Source organism: Sinocyclocheilus rhinocerous, unplaced genomic scaffold (genome assembly GCF_001515625.1).
Source record: "Sinocyclocheilus rhinocerous isolate Xijiao unplaced genomic scaffold, SAMN03320098_v1.1 scaffold581, whole genome shotgun sequence".
In the NCBI taxonomy this organism is placed as follows: Eukaryota; Metazoa; Chordata; class Actinopteri; order Cypriniformes; family Cyprinidae; genus Sinocyclocheilus; species Sinocyclocheilus rhinocerous.
Window position 1 is genome coordinate 143,319 of NW_015624201.1, and position 22,721 is coordinate 166,039.

General features: G+C 37.2%; 1 protein-coding gene across 1 annotated transcript in view; it reads left to right on the plus strand.

Annotated features, from left to right (window-relative positions):
* LOC107738584 (ephrin type-A receptor 3-like) overlaps positions 1–22,721 on the plus strand; it is a 151,014-nt gene that overhangs the window by 60,701 nt on the left and 67,592 nt on the right. The window contains exon 4 of the mRNA XM_016550351.1: positions 21,335–21,490. Coding sequence (XP_016405837.1) covers positions 21,335–21,490 — 156 coding nt within the window. The remainder of the gene's footprint in view (positions 1–21,334; positions 21,491–22,721) is intronic.

Genomic DNA, 22,721 nt, shown 5'->3' on the forward strand with positions numbered 1-22,721 from the left:
CATGATACTGAAATAATGCAATAAACATTCATTTAACAACATTAGATGTAAGATAAAACTTATATGTTTTATATATATATAATATATATATATATATAGGACTTAGTAGAAATATGTGTAGACTGAAACCTTTGGCAAATTCGGTGATTATTTCTTCCACAAAAGCACAATATTGTTTCCTAACAGCCTGTTCGATGCCAATTAAACATAGAAGCAGTTGTTAGTGTGCTGAGAAGAACTGAAAAGTGTCAATGCGTTTGTTCTGCTTTGAGTGAATTTATAAGATGTTACAGAAAGAGCCATGATGTATTTTAACAGTGAAGATTAAGCCATTGTTTCCCACTCATTACCAATTTATGCCGACGCCTCAAAACTTCCCACAAAATGATTCTTTATCTGAAGTTGTGTTCTGCTGTTTGAGCATTTCTTCGAGGAGCAGGAACTCTGAGGATACAGAAAGAGTGTGCGAGAGAAAGCGAGAGAGAGAGATAGAAAGAGAAAGTTTGAGTCTAGGCAGTTTGTGAGATTGAATCTGGGAGATGTGTGAGTCTATAACAGTAATTTAGCGTGGAATGTAACTTGTGTCTTGAGGTGTGAGGTATTCTCTCAGCACTGTACGGTGCTTAGATTGAAGGGTGAGCAGAAACAAGCTGAACACTGGGTTTTCTGATAGGAGGCATGGCCTTATGTCCCCCTTTATATTAAAAACCCAGAGCAGATTTGGCACTACAGTCTCAAGTTTTGTCTGCTGTACAGTGGGTTTCCTTGCTTCTGTTTTAAGACTTATTATAAATGAAAAAGTTAGTAGTAGTAGTAGTAGTGGTATTTTAACGTATATGTGATATATGATGACATAAATTATTCATTGGTCATTCCTGTTATAATGTTAACAGCCTGTGCTACCTGAAAATCCTCGACCTAATTTGGTGTGATGACCGGCCTTTTAAAAATTGCTTGTATCTCAGATTATGCTGTATTATTACCAAATTCTAAATTGTTGTCAACTTGTTTTGTTTCAATTAGCACAGTTGTTTTTTATTTATTTATTTTTTTGTTTGTTTTTTAAATGACAGGAACATGAATGTGAAAAAAATATGGCAGGTTTTCATATACATATAAATATAAATTAACTTTAATTAATTGTATTATTTTAGAAAAGGAATTTATTTATTTAAATTTAAATGTAATATGCCATAACAACAGCAAAGTTCAACTCATCCAGCTGACCACCCTTCATGTAAAGACCTCAGTTGGTGGAAACAAAGGTCTGTCAGAGAACTGTGTCAGGAGAGCTCAGTAAGTCCAAGGAGACAAAAGCGTATCAGCACCGGCGATCAACCCCAGGTGAGCAATCAATCCTGTGGAAGAGGACCTGGAGCAGAACACCGCTTCTGACCTTTCTCTCAGGTAATTGCCCCCCTGACTGGTGCAAACAGTCTGATAATTGCCCCTCTCCTTGTATAAAGAGGAGGTTTTGTGTAAAATGTCAGCCCTCCTCAAGCATTCCCTTTCTTGGCGCGCTCAAGATATCTTAGGAGGACCCAGAGGAGCTCGCTCGTCTCGGAGACGGTCCCTTGGCATTGGGCTCATTTCAAAACCCCTGCGTTTCCCCCCTCTTTTCTCACTGTCATAGTGCAGGCATCAAGCAACCCGCCGCATTCACATTTAATCTCTGACAAAGCCTGAGGTTGTTTGCAAGCACTTGTGCTTTTCAGAAAAGGTTTATTCTAGTCTCATAAATTCTGCCGCTCTGCTGTGTCATCAGAAAATATCCATGGCTCAGGAACCGAGCCGCAGGAGGGCATTTTATGTAACACGCTGTTAACAAACAGAAGAGCATAGCGTGAGCGCTTGTCAGTGTGAGCGTGGGTATTTATGAAGAAAGAGAGGGACGTTCTCAACAGCTGTCTGAGGGCACGTAAGAAGAGACTCTTGATGTTTCGGTGCCGTCCTGCCACGGTGTCTGTGGATCACCTGCAGTGGCGCGTCTCCTCCGACCCTGACAGCCTCGCCGCGCAGCTCTGTGCAGGGGCCCTCTGATTTATGGCGACGCAGCTCCCCGTACCCAGCCTGCACGGCGCGGCCCCTGGTGAGACAGCCTTTCCCCTAGAGTGGCCTCCTCAGAAAGACGAATGGGGACTGGCTGGCAGGCAAGCCTTAACAAATGTGTGGACACCCTGTGGAGTGGCTCGACACACAAGATTGATTTGTGGGGCCCTCTGCCCGGGCTGGAACGGGGCACCTGCCGGAGGAATCTAAATAGCATCCTCGCTCTGTTAGCTGCCCGTAACGGCGTGGCCGTCAGCCCCCTTCCTGACCCGCGCAGGAGCTGCTGATCGCTGAATAACCTGATCTTTTCTCTGGATATTTTATATTCAGGCAGCCAAGGCCTCCTAAGGGGCCTTCATGCTTACAGTTTCATTATGAGCAAGTGACAAATCTTCAGTGCCAGAATCTGCATCACTGTAGGACTATGAAATTCAGCATACACTCCCAGCAACTATCCGGTTACGGTTTGTTCCGCATATTGAGCATTGAACTTTAAAATTACAAATTGCGGACTGATTGTCGCACTGTGACAAGCAACTCTGATGCACTATTTTATTCAACGCCTTAAACCTAAAGTTACCTAAAACGTTCCTGTTTCTGCCTTGCAAGCACTGGTATTTCCTGAAGGAAATGCAAATATAGTTTTATTAATGATTTGGTCAGAACATTGGGTGTGGGTTACCAGGGTTCCCGGGTCATTTGGAAACTAAATGGGATCTTGATAATGATCTCCAGTAAATGAGTGATCACTCATCTGCTGTTTGAACAGCATCATGTTTGCGCTGGAACAGCAGGTGTGAAGTAAGCGGGAAGGTGACTACGGGGACCGGCCATATGGTTACAATGAAAATCTGTGGTTTGGCAATGACTTTCTAGAAAATTCAACAGATTCTAGCGCAGCGGTTTAAATCCTCTTGCTGAGCATTACTTTAGTTCCCTTGATAAAGTTACTGAACACACACTGGCCAAGCAAGACTTCAGCTGTGTAAATAAACTGCGAAAATAAAATTGCATGTCACTCTTCATAAGAATGGGTATTAATCAAGGCTATGATGTATAAAACTGGGATTTGTGAAATCACCAGGCCCGGCTCCAGAATAAAATCACTGAGGGTGCTTCTTAAATTAGTATATATATATATACTGGCGTCGTTGCTATGGCGCAAAGAACGCTCCGTTCATAATCACTAAAAAGCTGTCACTCATCTTAGTTCATCACGATCTCACAAATATACGTTATTATCAATAAAGTTCTCTATGCTGCACAAAGCATCAACACTTTGTTATAATGAGATGATTCATGCTGAACACAATACCAGAACAAAAACTCTGGCGATTTTTGCGGTGAGTGGATTCTAACTTAAACGCCTCTGGTTTAAGAAATAAACAGATATGTCTGTGATTGGCTACATTGCTCAATGCTGCAAACACACATTGACATAGAAATCGATCTCCATAGCACAAACCATAACGCACTGGAGTTTGCCAAATATTCAATAAAATGCCATTAATACAGCTTTAACTGAGGGTGCTTTTGATTTCGTTTGAGGGTGCTTAGTACCCCCGTAGAACCGGGCCTGGAAATCACATTCACACATTTTTGGCTTTCAAAGGAATAGCTCACCTAAAAATGAAAATTCTGTCAATCGTTTACTCGGTCTCATGTCGTTCCAAACGGTATGTAATTCCAGTCGTCTTTCAGTGTGGAAAAGAACAGCTAGGATATTACTCAAACAATCACTTTTTGTGTTTCACAGAAATTCATCTCAATTTGAAAGATGATGGTGAGTAAATGACGAAAGAATTTTAGTTTTTTGAGTGAACTGTGCCTTTAATAATGATCTTAGGGATGAGAATCCGGTCACACTTTATTTTATAATCCAACCTTTTTTCGCTATTAACAAACCATTAACTATGACTTTTGCCTCAATAAACTCCTAATTTGCAGCTTATTAATAGTTAGTAAGGTAGTTGTTAAGTTTAGGATTAGAGATGTAGAATATGGTCATGCACAATATGTGCTTTATAAGTACTAATAAACAGCCAATATGATAATAATACACATGCTAATAAGCAACTAGTTGATAGTGAGAACTGGTCCCCATCCTAAAGTGTTCCAGAGAATCCTGCTATTTTGTTTCTTGTGCATGGAATGCAAATATATTCTTGGTCAGGAGCTGGTAAAAGAGGAAGTGGGCTGTCCTCACTTGGAGCACAGTGTTGTTTTTATGAAGTGTTGGAGATGACCTATTTCAGCACTCTTGAAAGGAGGACACTTATTCCTCACACATGCTGGTCATTCGCACAGGCTTTTGTTTAGAGTGCTCTCTCCTCCATTACTTAGCACACACACAAGAAAAGCTCTGCTCCAAAACCTAGTGAACTGCCTGCATAGGCACCATTTTAGGCCATTGTAGGAACAGTTCCCATTTGTAAAGGCTGTTCCAAAAGGTAATTATTATAATTATATTAATTACACTACCTCTGAAGATACCTAATTTTAGCCAAATTCTAAGGTATCGTCACTGGGATCCTTTGTGAAGAAGGCAGTCCTATAAATGCATTGTGACAAGCTCTGTGAAAAAAAAGTATATCCAATATGGTGGAGAAAGTGGGAGAAATGTTTCATTTTATTTATTTAATACCAATATTTCATTCACATTTGTTTATGTTTTGCATTTTTAGGCTTATTGTAGTTTTGCATTGCTAGCTTAGCAACATGCTAACATCAAACTCTATAGAGTGCACTAATGCCCGCACATACATTTTCAGTGGCGTTAGTTCTGAAAGCTTTTTTTACCATTCATTTACATTTTTGGCTTAGCAACATGCTAACATTAAACTCTATTTGAATGGGTTGTATTCTTGCATCATTGGCTTAGCAACATTCTAACATCAAACTCTATCGGAATTAGTTGTAAGTTGTACCCCGGTTTCCCAGACAAGGCTTGAGCCTAGTCCAAGACTAAAATGTAAGTCTGAGCTGTTTCAACTTAAAGAAACTTGCACTGACTGATCTTAAAACATATCAATGTCGTTGTTTTGTCTCAAGATGCACACCAGTAATGTTTTTTTTTTCTAAGGCATGTTTATAAAAAAAAAAAATACTTAAATGATAATTATTCCTAATTGAACTATGGCCTAATCCTGGCTTAGTCTAAGCCCTGTCTGGGAAACCATGCCATAGTCTTGTATCATTAGATTAGCAACATGCTAACATCAAATTATTTCGGAATGAGTTGTAAGTTGAAGCCTTGCATTGTTAGCTTAGCAACATGCTAACATCAAACTCTATCGGAATGAGTTGTAAGTTGAAGCCTTGCATTGTTAGCTTAGCAACATGCTAACATCAAACTATATCGGAATGACTTGTAAGTTGTAGTCTTGAATTGTTAGCTTAGCAACATGCTAACATTGAACTCTATCATTATCTTAGCAACATGCTAACATCAAACTCTATTGGAATGAGTTGTAAGTTGTAGTCTTGCATTGTTAGCTTAGCAACATCCTAAAATCAAACTCTGTTGGAATGAGTTGTACGTTGAAGCCTTGCATTGTTAGCTTAGCAACATGCTAATATCAAACGAGTTGTAAGTTGTGTCTTTCCATACAGAGTGTGAGTTTCTGCCCATGTAGAGTGTTCCAAATCAGTCACTTAGGAGGTTAAGATGCTGCCAATGTCTATGTAGACAGTAGAAGTTTTGGAACAGAGCCAAAAAGCATTCACACTCTCACATGCATCCCATATGCATGTATTCATTGATGACGTGGGTGAAGTAAAAGCACAAGCATTTGAATAATTTCTTCGGCCCATTAGATTTCTAGGCATTTTTTATCACCAGAGATGGGGAAACGCGATGGGGAAGAAAGGACCTACGCTGAGCAGATAGCGAATCTGCCACCTGAATTTTTATGTTCTGTCAGCGTCTCGGAGGTGGGCATATGGAACACCTCCTTGTTGTCGGCTGTTGGCAGCTAGTCCTCCCACACAGGGACACAATGGAGAGATAGACAGTAATTCTTAGACGGATGGATCCCTCCTCTCTCCGCGGCTGTGTTGGCCACGGTTATCGCACTTGAGCTCTGCACGGAAGCGCGTCCTCTCCACAATAGCCAGAGGGAGGTCATTTGGATTAGAATAGGAGGTTTTATGGCTGGTGTTGGGCACTGCTCCTCTGTGAAAATAATACCTCTGTTATCAGTCATGCCTGCGGCTGACAGTCAGCGTACATTAAAAGTGGCCAGCACAATCCCTGAACCCTTGGCTGACCTGCAATCTCTTTGTCTGCGCTGGAGATTTATCAGTGGCAGCCGATTCCGTGTGGTCCGGCAGCTCCGGAGGAATGGAGGGTCCTGAGGGGCCCCCGAAAAAGAGGCGGCCATAAACCTGCCACAATAGGGGATTAGGTGGTGGCCGATGCTGGGCTCCCATTGTGCCGGCTTCTGTAGCAGAGCAGTACATTCAGTACTATGGCACCAAGGAAGAGGGATGGCTGCGACAGGAGGACTCGCATTCTGAGAGGCTTTGAAAATTATGCTAATAGGCTTAGTTGTTTCAAATCTACTTTCTCTCTTTTTCTTCCCTCTTTCTTCTTCTCCTGCACTCAATTTGCTACAGGCATCATGGTGGCTTATTGAGACGTGTCAGGGGATTTTGCCGAAATTATGTCCTAAAATTACTGACTGACCCAGTCACATCTATAGCGTCTTAGCGAAAAGGATGCAGGAACATTATCGTGTACATTTATGCGCTCATGTACTATAATAGAGCAATATTCATATAATGCATTAAAGCAGTAATGTCTTGTGGCAACAGAAACATGCAACAGAACAATTGCCGCATCATGCATATGTGGCAACTACAGTGGCACATGTTATTTTTTATGTTGTAATAACGAAATGTTATGACTTTAAAATGATTTTTCATCATTTTTTTCATAAAAGTTTTTCATAATAATGAGATAATATGTTGTTAAAATATATTTTACCGTAATCATGTCATAAAAATAATGTTTTCCCACTATATTATTACGAGAAAATATATTGTTTAAACAACATCTCGTTATTATGTCATAATTGAGTGGGAAAACAAATTATATGTCCCGGCCCAGCAATCACAATCACAATAATAGTAACATAACCATCAGAATTAACATTTACCTGCCATTAAAATGTATAAATTCATAATAGGAATGTCTGACATATTGGGGAACTTTTTTTATGGGTGTTCTGTATGGTGCCTGATTGGAATTGATAAACAAAAACTAACCATGTATTTAGTCTTGAACATTAAACTGTTAATTAATTTATTCTAAATCACATCACATTACATTACTTAAGCTTAAATTTGTCAAAATTAAACGTGTCTCTTTCTTTAGAGTTTCAGTCCATTAGCTAAAATTTTAGCCTGCTAGCTTAGCATTAGATTAGAGATTAGCTAGAAAAGTTATCAAATAAACATGCATTGGATAGGATCCTATGGATAGGATTCTGTGGGGACAAAGGATCACATCACCAAAACCGTCCTTATTTTTAATAGTGTGTTTCGGTATGCCTGTGTATTTGTTTATGTTTGTGAATTGCTCTGTTTCAGTGCGTGAACTGTTTAGCGGTCCCAGTATACTCATGCATGTTGCCATGCGCAGTTGTCATGGGGGTGCCATCTGTTCCCTGCGTTAGTTTATAGTCTGTACACATGCGTCCAGCTGTGAACACAGAGCTAAGCTTTCCTTCACACACACACACATACACACACAGCACACACTGACCTTAACCACCGACAAGAACACCAGTGTAGAGTTAAGCCTTGAAACAACAGTCCGTTCAAAGGTGCTCCATCACCAAGAGTTCAATAAATCTGTGCTCCTATAGCACCTCTATAACATACTACACAAGCAGTGCACCGAAACCGTCCCGCATAGAGAGACCCAGACCGAATCTTTGGGCTTTTTTTTTCAGGGCTAATTTTGAGGGGAAAGAGAAGTTTGTCCAGCATGCAAGTCTTGGTGTTGTTTTGAGGAAGAAAAATGATTAAAAAGCTTTGCTATGTTTATTTATATATTTTATTTTATAAAATTCTCATAATTTAATTTGTGTTATTTCATAAATTGAAAGACTTTACTGTTACTTTAAGTACAGCATAAAAAATACATTTTATATTATTTTTGTATATAATAATAACAACAATAGTAATAATAGTAATTATTGTTGTCGTTATTTATTTATTTATTTACCAGTGATCTGCTGTGCGTGTTGATCTGTGTAAATCTGTAAAAAAAAAAATAATAATAACTTTTGGTCATAGAAGAACAAAAGTGTCCTTTTCTTATGTTTTTAATTTTTTATTTTTACATCTTGCAAACACAGAATGCATGCGAATATTGAATATGTGAATATATAGATATTTTTATGTTCTGCATATGTGTTGCAATATGTAAAAAAAAATATACAAAATTGTTAACAAATGAAACTTAATTATAAAGTAATAAAATTGTTAATATTATTATTATTAAGAAGAAGAAGAGGAAGAGGAAGACGAAGAAGAAGAAGAAGTTTTTTTGTTTTGTTTTTAATCTTACTCAAAATGATAAACTGAAGACTTGCACTCTGGACATTCTCTAACTTATTTTTCCCATCAAAATTAGAAATAACAATATGCATGGTTTGTTATTTTCAGTTCATGAATTAGCTAATATTAACAAGTTAGACCTTATTGTAAAGAGTTACCAAATTTTCCCGCTCGGAAGTTTTACACTTCTCTGCATATATTCTAATTAGCCTTTGATGACTGGATTCGGCTTCATTTTGGGAGGTGCTGTCGGTCTCACAATGACGGCCTGAAGGACTGGCATGAAACGCACATTAATGCAGATGAGCATGTGTGTCAGCGTGCGTTTGTGTGTCCATCCTGCGGATAAATAAGAACCGTTGCCTAACAAAGATGTCAAAAGACGAAGACAGCGAGACACTCCAGGAAAATATGCAGCTATCTCTCCGCTAATAGAGCGGTGAGCCACAGCGTTGCAGTCCGTAGCGACAGGATTATGCAATTGAACGGGAATGAAATGCTGCTTTTAATGAGGTGGCGCTGCATCTCTATCCAGCTTCACAGACCAGACGCGTTTGCTGGCTCTCTAATTATGAAATATGCCAGTTAGATGGCCCTCACAATGACTGACCTGCTCTCCTCTGAGTCATTACTGAATCATAATTAGCTCACTTTTAGCGCAGCCACAATATTATGATTCTCTTTGACAGATTTACAAAGAGGAATCAACCACAGAGGTCTGTAATTAATTTATAAGGATCTTTAAAGACAAAAGCATTACCCAATGATAATTGTATTAAAATGGCGTCGCTGTTTCTCATTCCTAACAGAGCGCCAGCAAAGCTATTCATTAGCCTCGCCGCGCATTTGTAACATATCACGCCGCATCAATGACTACGCTTACATGAACATCAGTAATCTAATTATTTACCTTATTCTAAATAAGACAATATTATGATTAAGGTGTTTACATGAGTTGCTTTTAGAATATTCCTTTCAAGTTCCCGTTTTACATGTTATAGTGCATAGATTGATTAATGGCACATGTCATTATGTCCCCAAGCGAATTTCACATATAAACATATAGTTTGTCTTTGTTATGATGCCATAAACAGTTTTGGGTGTTTCATTTTTTGATTTTATGAAAGCTTCAAGAGCAGTTAATTATTTTTGCAAACAGATGACAATGTTTTTGAAGCCATGCTCTTTTGTTTGTCGTCAAATGGTATCCTGTAGCAAAGTGCAGTGAAAAGTCCTACATGACGGTAATAGTGTGATTAAGGTGTGTACATGTCTATACTGCACTTCAATAATGCGACTAAAATATGAATACTTCACATGTCTTAAAGGGATAGTTCACCCAAAAATGAAAATTCTGTCATTAATTACTCACCCTCATGTCGTTCCAAACCCGTAAGACCTTCGTTCATCTTCAGGACCCAAATTAAGATATTTTTGATGAAATCTGAGAGCTCTCTGACCCTCCATAGACAGCAAGGATCCTACCACGATCAACGCACAGAAACATAGCAAGGACATCGGTAAAATAGTCCATGTGACATCAGGGGTTCAACCGTAATTCTATGAAGCGACAAGAGTACTTTTTGTGCGCAAATAATACAAAAATAACATAATTTATTGAATTAAAAATGACTTTTGGAGAGTAGCCCACAACGTAATCAACGTAATCAGCGTTGCTTACATTTTGTAGACAGCGCACGTATGCTGAACGTAAACAATGCTCTTTACGTTGATTACGTTCTGGGCTACTCTCCAAAATGGCGGAAGACGGTAACACGGGGTGAAGAATTGTTCAATAAGTTATGTTATTATTGTTTTCTGTGTGAACAAAAAGTATTCTCGTAGCTTCGTAAAATTACGGTTGAACCCCTGATGTCACATGGACTATTTTACAGATGTCCTTGCTATGTTTCTGTGCGTTGATCGTGGTAATATCCTTGTTGTCTATGGAGGGTCAGAGAGCTCTCAGATTCCATCAAAAATATCTTAATTTGTGTTTCGAAGATGAACGGAAGTAATACAGATTTGGAACGACATGAGGGTGAGTAATTAATGACAGAATTTTCATTTTTGGGTGAACTATCCCTTTAATTCGATTTGTGTTTACTTCGAGTATGACTTTAGCCAGATTAAGGTAATCAAAAATCTCTGTTTACACGGTTAAAATCGGAATATTGTTGTCCATGTAAACGTACTGAATGATGTTTGACCAAGCAACTAGCGAGTGTCACTAAGACGCAGTAATGTCGGAGCAAAATGTTTATTGTTACCCTTGATGCGGTGCATTCATCTCAGCCAGAACTAATCAAAACGAACCCCCAAAAACAAATTACAAACTCGCTCTGTTAGCCTGCCAGGGGATGCAGGAGGGAGCTGCCGAGCTGGCGCTTTCGACGACGCTAATTCATATCAGCTTTCTCAGGCCTCTGTTGGTGTTTGTGCTGGTAACGACAAGGTAATGTTTCTGGAGTGGAGGCTCATTCGTTTCAAAAGGCTCTTAAAGAGGCTCCTCACATTGGAGCTTCACTTTGGGAAATTAGCACTGCGCGTTGTGTGCGGCCTAATTAAGCGGTCTGATCTGGAGCTGATTTGAATGAGAAAGCCCGCTGATGAGCGGATCGGGAAGGTGCAGGCACACTGGAGGCATTATAGCCGCGCTGCAAAAGCAGGGCGGAAACACATGTTTGGAACTGTAAACAGTCCCAGAAGCGCGGCGCGCATTACGATGCTAATATCCATCTCCAGTGCAGCGGGATCCAGCGGACGCAGAAGAATGGCTGTCCCACAGGATGCCTGATCAAATCTAATTTTACCCGGAGCTGGGGTGGGAGAGTGAGGAGGAGGGCGAGAGTCCCTCTGACCTTGTGGAATGGACGGGGTGGGAGCTGGTCTGTGGAACCAGGAAATCATTTGTTTAGGACTACTCGCTCTGTTTACCGCTGGCACCGTCGAAGTGGAGCAAAACCTTCACTGACCTTTCCCTTCAGTCGGAAAGAGCTGATGGAGGGCCTGGCTCCCTCTCCACAACACATTTATCCGCTTTGTGAACAGTACGGCCTTTCCAGCGAGCAGTTTTTGGTTCCCAGAACGTTCTGGGAATGTTAGGGTTTGGATCTCGGATCGTTCACAGAACTGAGCTGTTGAAGTTGTTTTTAGTAAACAGGAAAAGCATGGAAAGTGTTTGGAAGTAGAATTTGCCCTTAGGGTTCCATGATGGCTCAAACAATATTGTACACTGTGTTCAGATTTTAACAGTCAGCTTTATCTGTTTCCTGACAGTGAAAGTCATGAAGACTGTCAAGAGTCTAGGTTAGTGTTATTTTACTATTATATACTATATACTATTAACTGAAAAATTTACTTATACTGTTAACTGATTGTCTTTAACTGAAAAAATTTACTGTTTACTATTGTCCTCTTTATAGAGCTGTTTTACAGCAGAACTGAATTTTGTTTGCATCATTAAAACATTATTTTCCTGTTTAACACTGTGAAGTTGCTTTGACACAATCTGTATTGTATAAATGATAAATAAAGGACTATTACAGTATTATTCATATTTTGAATTAGCTTTTATTTTTATATTTTCCGTTTTAGTTTTAGTAATTTTGTTATGCACTTTTGTCTTTTTTTTTTAATAATGCTTTATTTATTTATTTATTTTTATTTTACTTTTAATTATAGTACTTCAACTTAAAATTATATTTATTTCAGTTAATTACCAAGGAAACATTTCTAATTTTCATTTATGATTTTTTTAATAGTTTTAAGATTTTCATTTAATATTTATTATATGCTTTAATTTCAGCTTTATTTAAATTTCCAAAAACAATTTTTGATAGTTATAACATTATTTAACAGTAACAATGCTGGGTCTTAAAGAGAAATTAAAGATTTTATTTTCTATTCTATTTTATATTATTTTATGTAATTTAATTGTATTTATGCAATGTGACATTCTTCATGATACATCTTTTTTTCTTATTACTGTAATGGGGGAAAATATGATATTTAAATAGTAAAGTGTATACACATCACAGTAATACTGAATGTGTGGCACTGCGTTTAATTTATGCTGATCAAAAAAAAAAAACTCTTTGTATTAAAGTATTTTTTTACAACAATTCTTTAACATTTACTCTATTACAGTAATGATAATCACCATAGAGAAAAATGAGAATTAAAGAAGTGAAATGTAATGCAATTAATGCTCTTTTTTTTAATGTGCAAAAAAATCGTAATTGTCCCAAAGATACACTCTAAAAAATGCTGGGTTAAATATAACCCAGCGCTGGGTTATATTTAACCCAGCATTTTTTAGAGTGTAGGTTTAATTTTCCTGATGCTAAACAGAGATTGATTTTGGGTGAAATGGGCCTGTTTTTGCATGCAAAATCTGGGTTATAAAACAAAATCAGTCTAGAACCACCATAGTTGAATGCAAAAGCTGAACAACAAACATGCAGACGATGATGTGACATTAATGTCCTTGGCCACATTTCTGTTCTCGAGGCCTTCCATATAAAAAGGCCCCATAAATGGGCTGTTTGGTGGTGTCATTGGTGTTGTTTACAAGGCAGTGTGTATTGATTCAAGGAGAGGTGGCCTCATTCTCCTCTGAGAGTGCCATTGTAGAGGTTCCAGGACAAACAGAGGAGCGCTGATCACGTTTCAGGCCTCTCTGAGTGCTACAGCTGAGCTCTCCTAAGTGCCCGCGGTTACACATGGACCACTGAGTGAGGAGAGCCTGCTTATGCCAACACCATTCGGACACATATGTGAATCTGTGATTTATCAATGTGTGTTTAATTGTGCATTTGTGCTGAGGAATTTGTTTGTGTATTCCTCTGTTTGTTTATCCTCAACACATGATCACATGTAGCTTGTTAGCATGTTTAGAAGATGTATAAACTCTGAAACTTTATTTAGTCCGTTGTGGCTTGAAACTCTCGGACCACAAACTAGATTTGTCATGCAATGTGGATATGCTTCGAGAGGCGCTGTCAGGTCTCCGGCTGTGCAGCAGTGCCAGGCAGCCATTGATCAAGGCCAGAGGTCATTTGAGCGGGGAGCTCTAGAGGTGTCAGTGTTGGCAGTGATTGAATTAGCAGTGGAAATGAAACCCATGCATGCGCTTTAATTGGATTTGGGGTTTTTCCCATGATGCTCGCTTAGTGGTTCTCAACTTAGCATCTAGTGATAACCTTCATTTTAAACTTTATGCTTAAAACTCCTCGGGGAAACAACCAGTCTCTGCTATCCAAGTAGAAAGGGACAAAAGATCTTCTGATCTGTGATGCAGACAACTGGTTTGCACTTTAATTATACATGATTGTTATGAATGCACTACTTGATAATTGATTCATAATTAATTCCATGTAATAAATAAATCTATTTAATCTAAAGTTTCGTATTTAAATCTAATATATATTAAATCCATATATTACCATTAAAATAAAATAAGGTGCAAGAATGTGTCACTGCATATGGCAGAAATGACAAACTTGTTATTTTTAGTTTATTTTAACTATTATATTCCATTCCATTCCAATCTATTCTATTCTATTCCCCAGGTCTCGAACACATTAAATACAACTATTCAATGAAAAACAATTTCTCAATTAAAATACATTTTAATTCTCATTTTAATCCTCAAAAATAAAATAAATAAAAATAAAATTAAATATGGGGGGGGGGCAATAATAATAATAATTATTATTATGAGTATTATTATTATTAGTAGTAGTAGTAGTATTATTAGTATTAATATTATTATTTCTTCAGTGTTATGCAGTTTAGTTTTGTCTACTAAATTTTTGTCTATTAAATTTAAAAGAAAGCCAGGTCAGGTAGCTGTATGTTTTTAGGAAGTATAAGTTATTTTCATCTTTTTAAGAGACAGCAAGTAGTTTTTTTTACCTTGAAAATATTATTATTATTATTATTATTATTTAAGGTATAAGTAAGGTGTTTTTACTTGGCACGTTTTAAACTGTATTTTTAAAAGATTTCCCTTTTTCATGATCTCAGACACCCTTAATTTTAGACTTTTACATCAGACAGTGTGCGATTGATAATGGGAATGAGAGTCTGACCTTTGTGGACTTTGCTCTTGTCTCCCCAGAGGAAGGACATCTACTGTAGGCTTTTCTTTGGAGAGCCAGTGAGTCAGATACCGTTTCACAGGCAATTAGTTTGAACAGGAGGTGCTGAATGAATGCATTTGTTCCTTGTATCCTCTCCCTCTCTGCCAGCTACTGTATAAAGACCGTACCGTAAGTGAATCTAGCCAGCACTTACCGTCATGTCGTCACATTATGCTTCTATTGATTGATAGGATCCTGTTTAGTCACAGGGAGATCTGCTCTCATATCAGCAGTTACCGATCGCACAAGACCCTTTTCAGCTTTCTGTTCTGTAGCCCAGAGGAACATTTTATTTTTTAATCATATTTTATCACATAGCTACCCCTCCCATAGGAATTTTTTATTTCTCTGAGGTTTTTTCATGTTCAGGAGATTTAATAGAGAGACCAATTTTGTTTCACTTAAGCATCACCTTTGTCTCAGATGTTTCTTCCAAAAATTAAAAGGATAATTAAAAATGGACACATTCAAGACAAGTTGTTGGCATACAGCAAAAAGAGATTTTCTTACTAAGTATTTTTGTCTTGTTTTCCTGTACAAATGTCTAAACATGAAATCAAGACAGAGACTTGAGAAGCAAAATAACAAGTTATAAGCATTATTTATTTATTGCTTAAAACATGGGGGGAAATTCGCTGACATTTATTTATTTATTTATTTATTTATTTATCTACTTACAATTAACTTGCTAATTAAGAATTCATTAAGAATTATTCGATATTTGTACTGGAAAACAAACAAAAAACCTAGGGCTGTCAGTCAATGAAAATTGTTTATCTAATTAATTACATGGTGTGGCGATTAATTAATCTAATTAATCGCAAATTAAATGTGACTGATTATTTAAAGCTATTATTGTGTTAAATGAGTATCAAGTACATTACAAATATTAGCTTTAGAAAGAAATATTTAATTTGATTCAACATCAAAATTCAATACACAAACGTTTAGGCTACAACTTCTAAACTATGGAACATAAAAGAAGATGATTTGAGAAACATTGCAGTATTTTTTGTTCATGCAATGAAAGTTACTGGTAACCAAAACAGCTTTGTTACCAACAGTCTTCAAAATACCTTCTTTTGTGTTGCGCAAAAGAAAGTAAGTCATTCAGGTTTGAAACGACATGAGGGTGAGTTAATGATGGCAGAATTAATTAATTAATTCATTTATTTATTTATTGGTGAACTACCCCTATAAGGTTTTTTGGGGGGGATTTTTTTTTTTTTTTGATAATCTAAAGAAGAAACTAAAACTGTCAGCAGGTGGTGGTATGTGTCTTAATGAGTCATTCATTCATTAATTCAATTAATTTAAATGGCTGATTCATTCAGGAATGAAGTAAGTTGCTCTCTCTACGAATGGGCCTTGACTTCCTTGAACGATTCTTTCAAAACGCGGATTCATTCAGAAACTAAACGCCGTTATGTAGCTCACAGACGCACACTAGTTCTGCTGTAGCTTTAGAGATAATATTTTCATTGGCAAAATTGAGCAAAAACACACAATATTGTATTTAAAATATAACACAATATGAACTTCTTATTCACTGAAATGTATAAAATTACATTTGCACTCGTGCTATTCGGACATAGACAGCACTATATTGCTCTCGCTGCTGGTGTGATATCGCTTATCATGTAATATAAATATGAGACAAAAACTCATACAGGGGCATTTTTGCCCCAGTATCTTAAACTGTAAGGCATAACTGCATTTATGGAGTTGTTGCCCTGCATCATATTTGTCAACTGTATTAAATGTAAAATGATGTACAGGTCTGGGGGCGGGGCCAGTGCGTTAACTGCGTTAAAATATTTTAATTGTGTTATTTTCCATAACTGATTAATTTAATGCATTATACTGACAGCCCTAATATATATATATATATAAATTTTGCACTATCAAAATAATTGAATTTAAGCAGAATTAGATGCGAAATTTTGCATCTTCATCATGTTGTTGTCAAGAAAAAGTTAATTTATGGGTTTTAAAGTTTTGTTTTGTTTTGTTTTGGTTTGGTTTGGTTTTTGATATCCCTAAAACTGTTTGGATCAGTGACATGACATTGAATACACCTCTATAATGAAGATTTTATGATCTATGGTTTAAAATTTCATATAGAAATGCCTGTCAAGTGAACATTTTGGTGTCTTGGCAGGTCTGAGCACAATTTGAGACATCATTAAGATCTCTTCTGAAACTTTCACTCCATTTGCTCTTCATCCAGAGAACAAGAAAACAAACGTTTTGTTTTGTTTTGTTTTGTTTTGTCCTTAAAAAGTCTTCTATGACAAATGTGCACACAGTTTGAGACACTGTCGAGATTTCTTCTGAAACATTTGCTCCATTTGCTCTCATCTCATTACTGTCTAGAAACGATAGATTTTTCATTCCTATGGGAAGATTTCTTTCTCTTTGTTTTTACTCGACCTTCCCACCATCGAACATCGTCAAGATAGCGAAGAAAAGATAGACAAAGTAATAAGATCATCTCTCATATCCTTATTAAGGGTGGCTCCTGGGAGAGCGCGTGTGTGTGTTCTTGTTAAGAGCGAGTGCGTACGGAGCGTGTGCTGGGAGGCCTGGGTGAGAAATCACCTCAGCGCCCCTCTGTAGCTCTCTCACTCCCTTCCTGTGCCTGTTAGCCCGGGAGTGAGCCCCAGCGTCTCCTCGCAGCGCACGTGTAATCAATAACAGCCCCCCAGCTCTGTCCCGCTCACACACACAAAGCGCTTCCACCTCAGCACATCGTGTTAGACACACAAACTTTTACATCATGCCGCACTCAGCGCTCCCCTGAACATCTGAGGCGTTCAGATTATGTGGAGGAAGAGCAGGCACAGCTTTGGTTAATGTCATTCATAGCCTTTCACTGTGGTGTGAGGGTTTGGAGAGATGAGAGGCCGATGCCGTCGAGAGCCATTGGCTTCCCAGGCTTCTATTAAAGAGCTGTCAAGTACAAGTGCTCGCGTGATGGAAACTGGGGCACCTTTCTCTCCATCATCACCTGCTTCACTGACCCGCGCCGCTCTTCGTCTTGCATCTCCTTTGTTTATTTTTGGCCTTTGGAATTTATTTCTATTTATAAGTAACGGTCATTGCATGTCAAGGGCGTTGTGAAATCATGGATGATTGGAAGGAAATCTGTTTTTTAGGTCTCAATTGTTTCTCCTAGAGAGCAAATGGAGATTTTTTTATTTTTTAGATTTTCCTGAACAAAAAAAATGGTAATCTAACAGATGAGATCTCAACAGTGTCTCACACTGTGCTCAAGATTGAAGTACGCAATCAAAGTCTCAACATGAACAATTATCATCAATGTCCTCCAAGATCAAATTATGTGAGATATACTATCCATATGCGCTATTATACTCTTAACATATGTCAACAACGATTTTAAATCTCACCAGTGTTGTTGTATTATTATTTATGTACTGTTAAAGTATTGATTAATATTTTGAATTAGCCTTTCTTTGTATATTTTCAGTTTTCTTTTAAATTTGAGAGGTTTAGCAGTTGTTATGTGCTTTTGTCATTTTCATTTTTATTTTATTTTGATATATTTCTATTTAGCTTTTTTTTCAGTTTTATTTTTAGTAATTTTAAAGTAACATTTGTTTATTTCAGTTAGTTTCCAAGGCAACATTTTAAATTTTTATTTAAGTTTGATGAGTTTTTCTTTATTTTTAATGTATTAATTTTTAATTAATTAATTTCTTTCTTTCTTTCTTTCTTTCTTTCTTTTGCCAATTAATATTAATGTTTTATTTGAATTCAGCTTTATTTCAAATAATATTTCCCCAATTCTTTTTTATTTGATTTTATTTATTTCAGCTTTATTTACTGAAAATGGTAATTGAAATATTTCTACTAATTTTAGTCTTAGACATCGTTTAGCTTCTCTATCATTATTTACTCATCCTTGTGTCATCCAAATCTTTTTTCTGTTTTTGAAGAATGTTTGAAACCAAACAGTTGACGATAGCCATTGACTTCAATAGTATGGAGAAGAAAAAAAAATACTATGGAAGTAAATTTCTACCAGCAACTGCTTAGTTATCAACATTCTTCAAAGTATTTTCTTTTGTGTTCAGCAGGAAAAATAAACTCGTACTGGTTTGAACACACCTTTGAGGATAAGTAAATAATGACAACCTTTTAATTTTTGGATGAACTATTCCTTTAACAACGCTGAGAAATCCCCCCAAGGAATTTCAGGATAAACATACACAAAAGAGAATATATAACAAAGACCTTCAGTGTGTCTCCGAAGCCACCTCTGAGCTATAAAATGTTCCTCTGGGGTCTTCAGACATATTCTGGCCACATAGGTGTGTGTTTATCACATTTGGGACTCTGTGTTTTCTGATTCGCAGAGGTAACAGTGTGTCAGATTAGATTTCCTGTAACAAATGCTGTTAAGAGCACCTGCATTTTTTTCATCAGCCTCAATTTGTGCAGTCCCTAATGGAGAGCCTCGGAGGAGAAACGGGTTAATGTAAACCTGCATTCTCATGCATCACATCTACTCTCCATGCCGTCTTCTACTCACACTACGCATAAGAAAACCTCTCAGGAGAAACAGCAGGCATGTAGGTGCGCTGTAGCGGTGGGAATGCCATGCAGACTGTGAGATAGGTAATAAACATCACTAATATTTGTGAAGCGGTTGCATCTGACCCCAAAATACCTTTATTAAACTGAAAGAAGGTCTTCTGCTGTATTCCCAGGGAAGAGGAACCTGACCTCACTGCTTCTATAATAATAAAGCCCCTTCGGTTTTCTTGCCGTGAAGCAGAATTCATAGGAGGATGGTGCTGACTTGAAGCTTTGGTTCACCAACTGTATTATATCAGGTATTGAACTTGCAACAAGAGGGGAGTGGAATACAGATGCGTGTGAGCCACAGTAATTAGTCAGCTCATCATGATTTTCCCTCTTCATTATGGGTAATGGAATGGGATTCTCATGAATAGGGAAGGATGAGCTGATGAGTACACTTTAATAGCAGAGATATTTTTTTTTTGTTCCATTTTAAGAGGTGTATTTGCATAATTCATGCACCCGGCACTGAATATGACATTAAAGGAGACTTTAAAAGTATTTTTAAACACACTTTATCACATAGCTCTGACTTTAGCTTCCCAAATATTCATTTCCCAGAGGAAAGATTATTGCTCATAGTGTAGGTTTGCGCTCTCATAGCTCAAGAGACTCAATTATGTTTCAGTCAAACAAACTTTTTTTCAGATGTTTCTCTTAAAATTCCTCAGGTAAGAGCTACTCTTTGTAGTCATATTGTTTTCATATGGTTTTGAAAAATGTTTCTGCTATTTTTAAGAAAAGTTTTAGTCCAATGATGCTAAAAATGTAATGTGGTGTAACAATGAGGAAAAAACTTTTACAAAATTAATTTAGCTGTCATAACAAAGGTATATTTTATAAGAGACTAAAATATTTTTTAAAGGAAATAATTACTCATTATCTATTTAGAATGATTCATCAAACTGATCAAAAGTGAAAAAAGCGATTGAAAAAAATTATCGAAATTGTTACAAAAGATTTCTATTTCAAATTAATGCTTTTCTTTATATATATATATATATATATTTTTTTTTTTTTTTTTTTTTTTTTTTTTTAAGTACAGCTTGTTTTCAAAATTGTTAATATTAAGAAATGTTTCTTCAGCAGCAAATCAGCATATTAAAATGATTTCTGAAGGATCATGTGACACTGAAGACTGGAGTAATGATGCTGAAAATCAGCTTTGCATCACAGGATTAAATTACATTTTATTAAAATGAATTCAAATAGATATTGTAATAATATTGTAATTGTAATTTAAATTGTAATAATATTTCACAATATTACTGTTTTTATTGAAATTTTAAATAAATAAATGCAGCCTTGGTGATCAGAAGAGATTTTACTAAAACATTTTTTATTTTATTTTTTTTTATTTTAAAAGGTATAGTGTTCGGTAATGTGGGTCTGCAGAGTTCCTTTCTATGATAGCATTTCCTGTTTTTCTTTTCTAGGTATTTAATTATTTTAATGGCTGTTTCTTCATTATGATATGAGGACAATAATATCACCCTGACAATTTAAAACATTAAACATTTTGATCACATTAACAGTCTAAACAGTGAATGTGGTTTATTAAGTTTTTGGAATTCGATGAGTTCATACTCAGACTTTGATATTTTGGCAGTTGACTTGACAGTTGAAGACATTGTTGAAGTCTTTTCAGAAACTCTGAGAAGCAAGTCTCCATTTGATCTTGTTGCTGTCTAGAAACAATATTTCTTTCCTATGAGCTCATAAGATCCACTCACATGTGCGTGTGGCCAGCTGTACGCACATCTCAGCACTGTTGGTACAGCTATTAGTTTGTTTAAGTCCGTGCAGATGATTAAATGTCTTTCCATTGTGTCTGCCGATGCATATGGGCATGTGAAATGATTCGTTCCATTAAAAGTGGCAGCATAGTAATGGGGTAATGAATGGCCCTGTTGGCTAGAGACTCCCAGCATCCTAATTTGTCTTTCCTCCTGTTGTTGTCTCCACAGCCTGCCGGCCCGGCTTCTATAAGGCCTCTTCTGGGAACGTCAAGTGCTCCAAGTGTCCGCCTCACAGCTACACACACCAGGAGGGAGCTGTGCACTGCGGCTGCGAGAAAAACTACTTCCGTGCGGAAGAGGACCCTGTCTCGATGGCCTGCTCTCGTACGTGCTGCTTACTGTACCTACATAAGTGCATTTTCTCCAGATTCTATCAGTTTAACTTCACATTTAAGACTCCTATTGTGTTCAGCTCAATTTGACCCACACTTGATTTTTACTGCTTGAAACACTGGTTAAACTGTTGATTTCTTCTGAAAAATTTGTGACTTTTTCGCATTTAACAGAAAGGGACAAACTGTTTGTTTGTTTGTTTGTTCGTAATTTCTCTTATTTTATTTGTAATGCATCAATGTGCAAGCAAAGTTTCAGCAGATACTGTAGGCGTGTTTTGGAAAGGTTGTAAAAATGTGGGTTAAATTTCAAATTGACCCACCATTGGATTCCATGCTGTTGACTAAAAATCAGAAAAACAGAAAAACTTTATTGTAGCTTGTCAATAACTAAAATTTGAAATACGTGAGAATTTAAGAAATTGAAAACCGTAAGTTTACTCGAAATTGAAGACTTGTCTTCTGAATCATCGAATGAGAATTTACCATTTCTTCCTCTGTTTGGGTTTCATAGTCAACAAAGTACAAAACTGTGAAGTTATGTTTTTGGTTCTTAGTTTTTTGGATCTCAATTTCTAATCTGTTGCAGAAAATAAGTATCAGAAACCCATTTTACTGTCACAAGGGTTTGAGAAACAGACATAAAAAGACAGAGGCATTTACTTGAAGTACAAATAGCGACAAATACTGTTTACTCTAAGTAAAAATAATGTTAGATACTATTTATACTTTATTTTAGTGGTAGTTATTTGCAACTTAGTGTGCAAAGAACAAGCGGCAACCTTCCGCTCTCTCTCGTGAAACCAACACGGAAGTGACAAAAATGCAATTCATCGACTGGCCTCTAGAGGCTGGCTCCAAAAGGGCGTCAGTCCCATAGACTCCCCCATGTTAAAACGCCCAACTTTACAGCAGAAAAAAAATGTGTTTACAGCTTGGTACAAAAAGTGGTTTTGGTCTATATAGCTAATTTTGCCCTTCATGACAACTGTGAGAGGGGTGAATATTTGTATAACTCATCCGTTTAAATTATATTAAGCCTTAAAGTTCTGCATAATCAAGGGCGTGGTCACTTGAGTGACAGGTGGATTACCGCTGCTGTCACCACCGTCGAGCTAGGTGGGCGTTGTTTCAGAAACCAGCTCCTGCCTCTTTGCCCATTTTCGATTATCCGGGAGTGACGTGCGGTGACTTGCTGCCAAGATGGCGACGGCCGGCTCCGC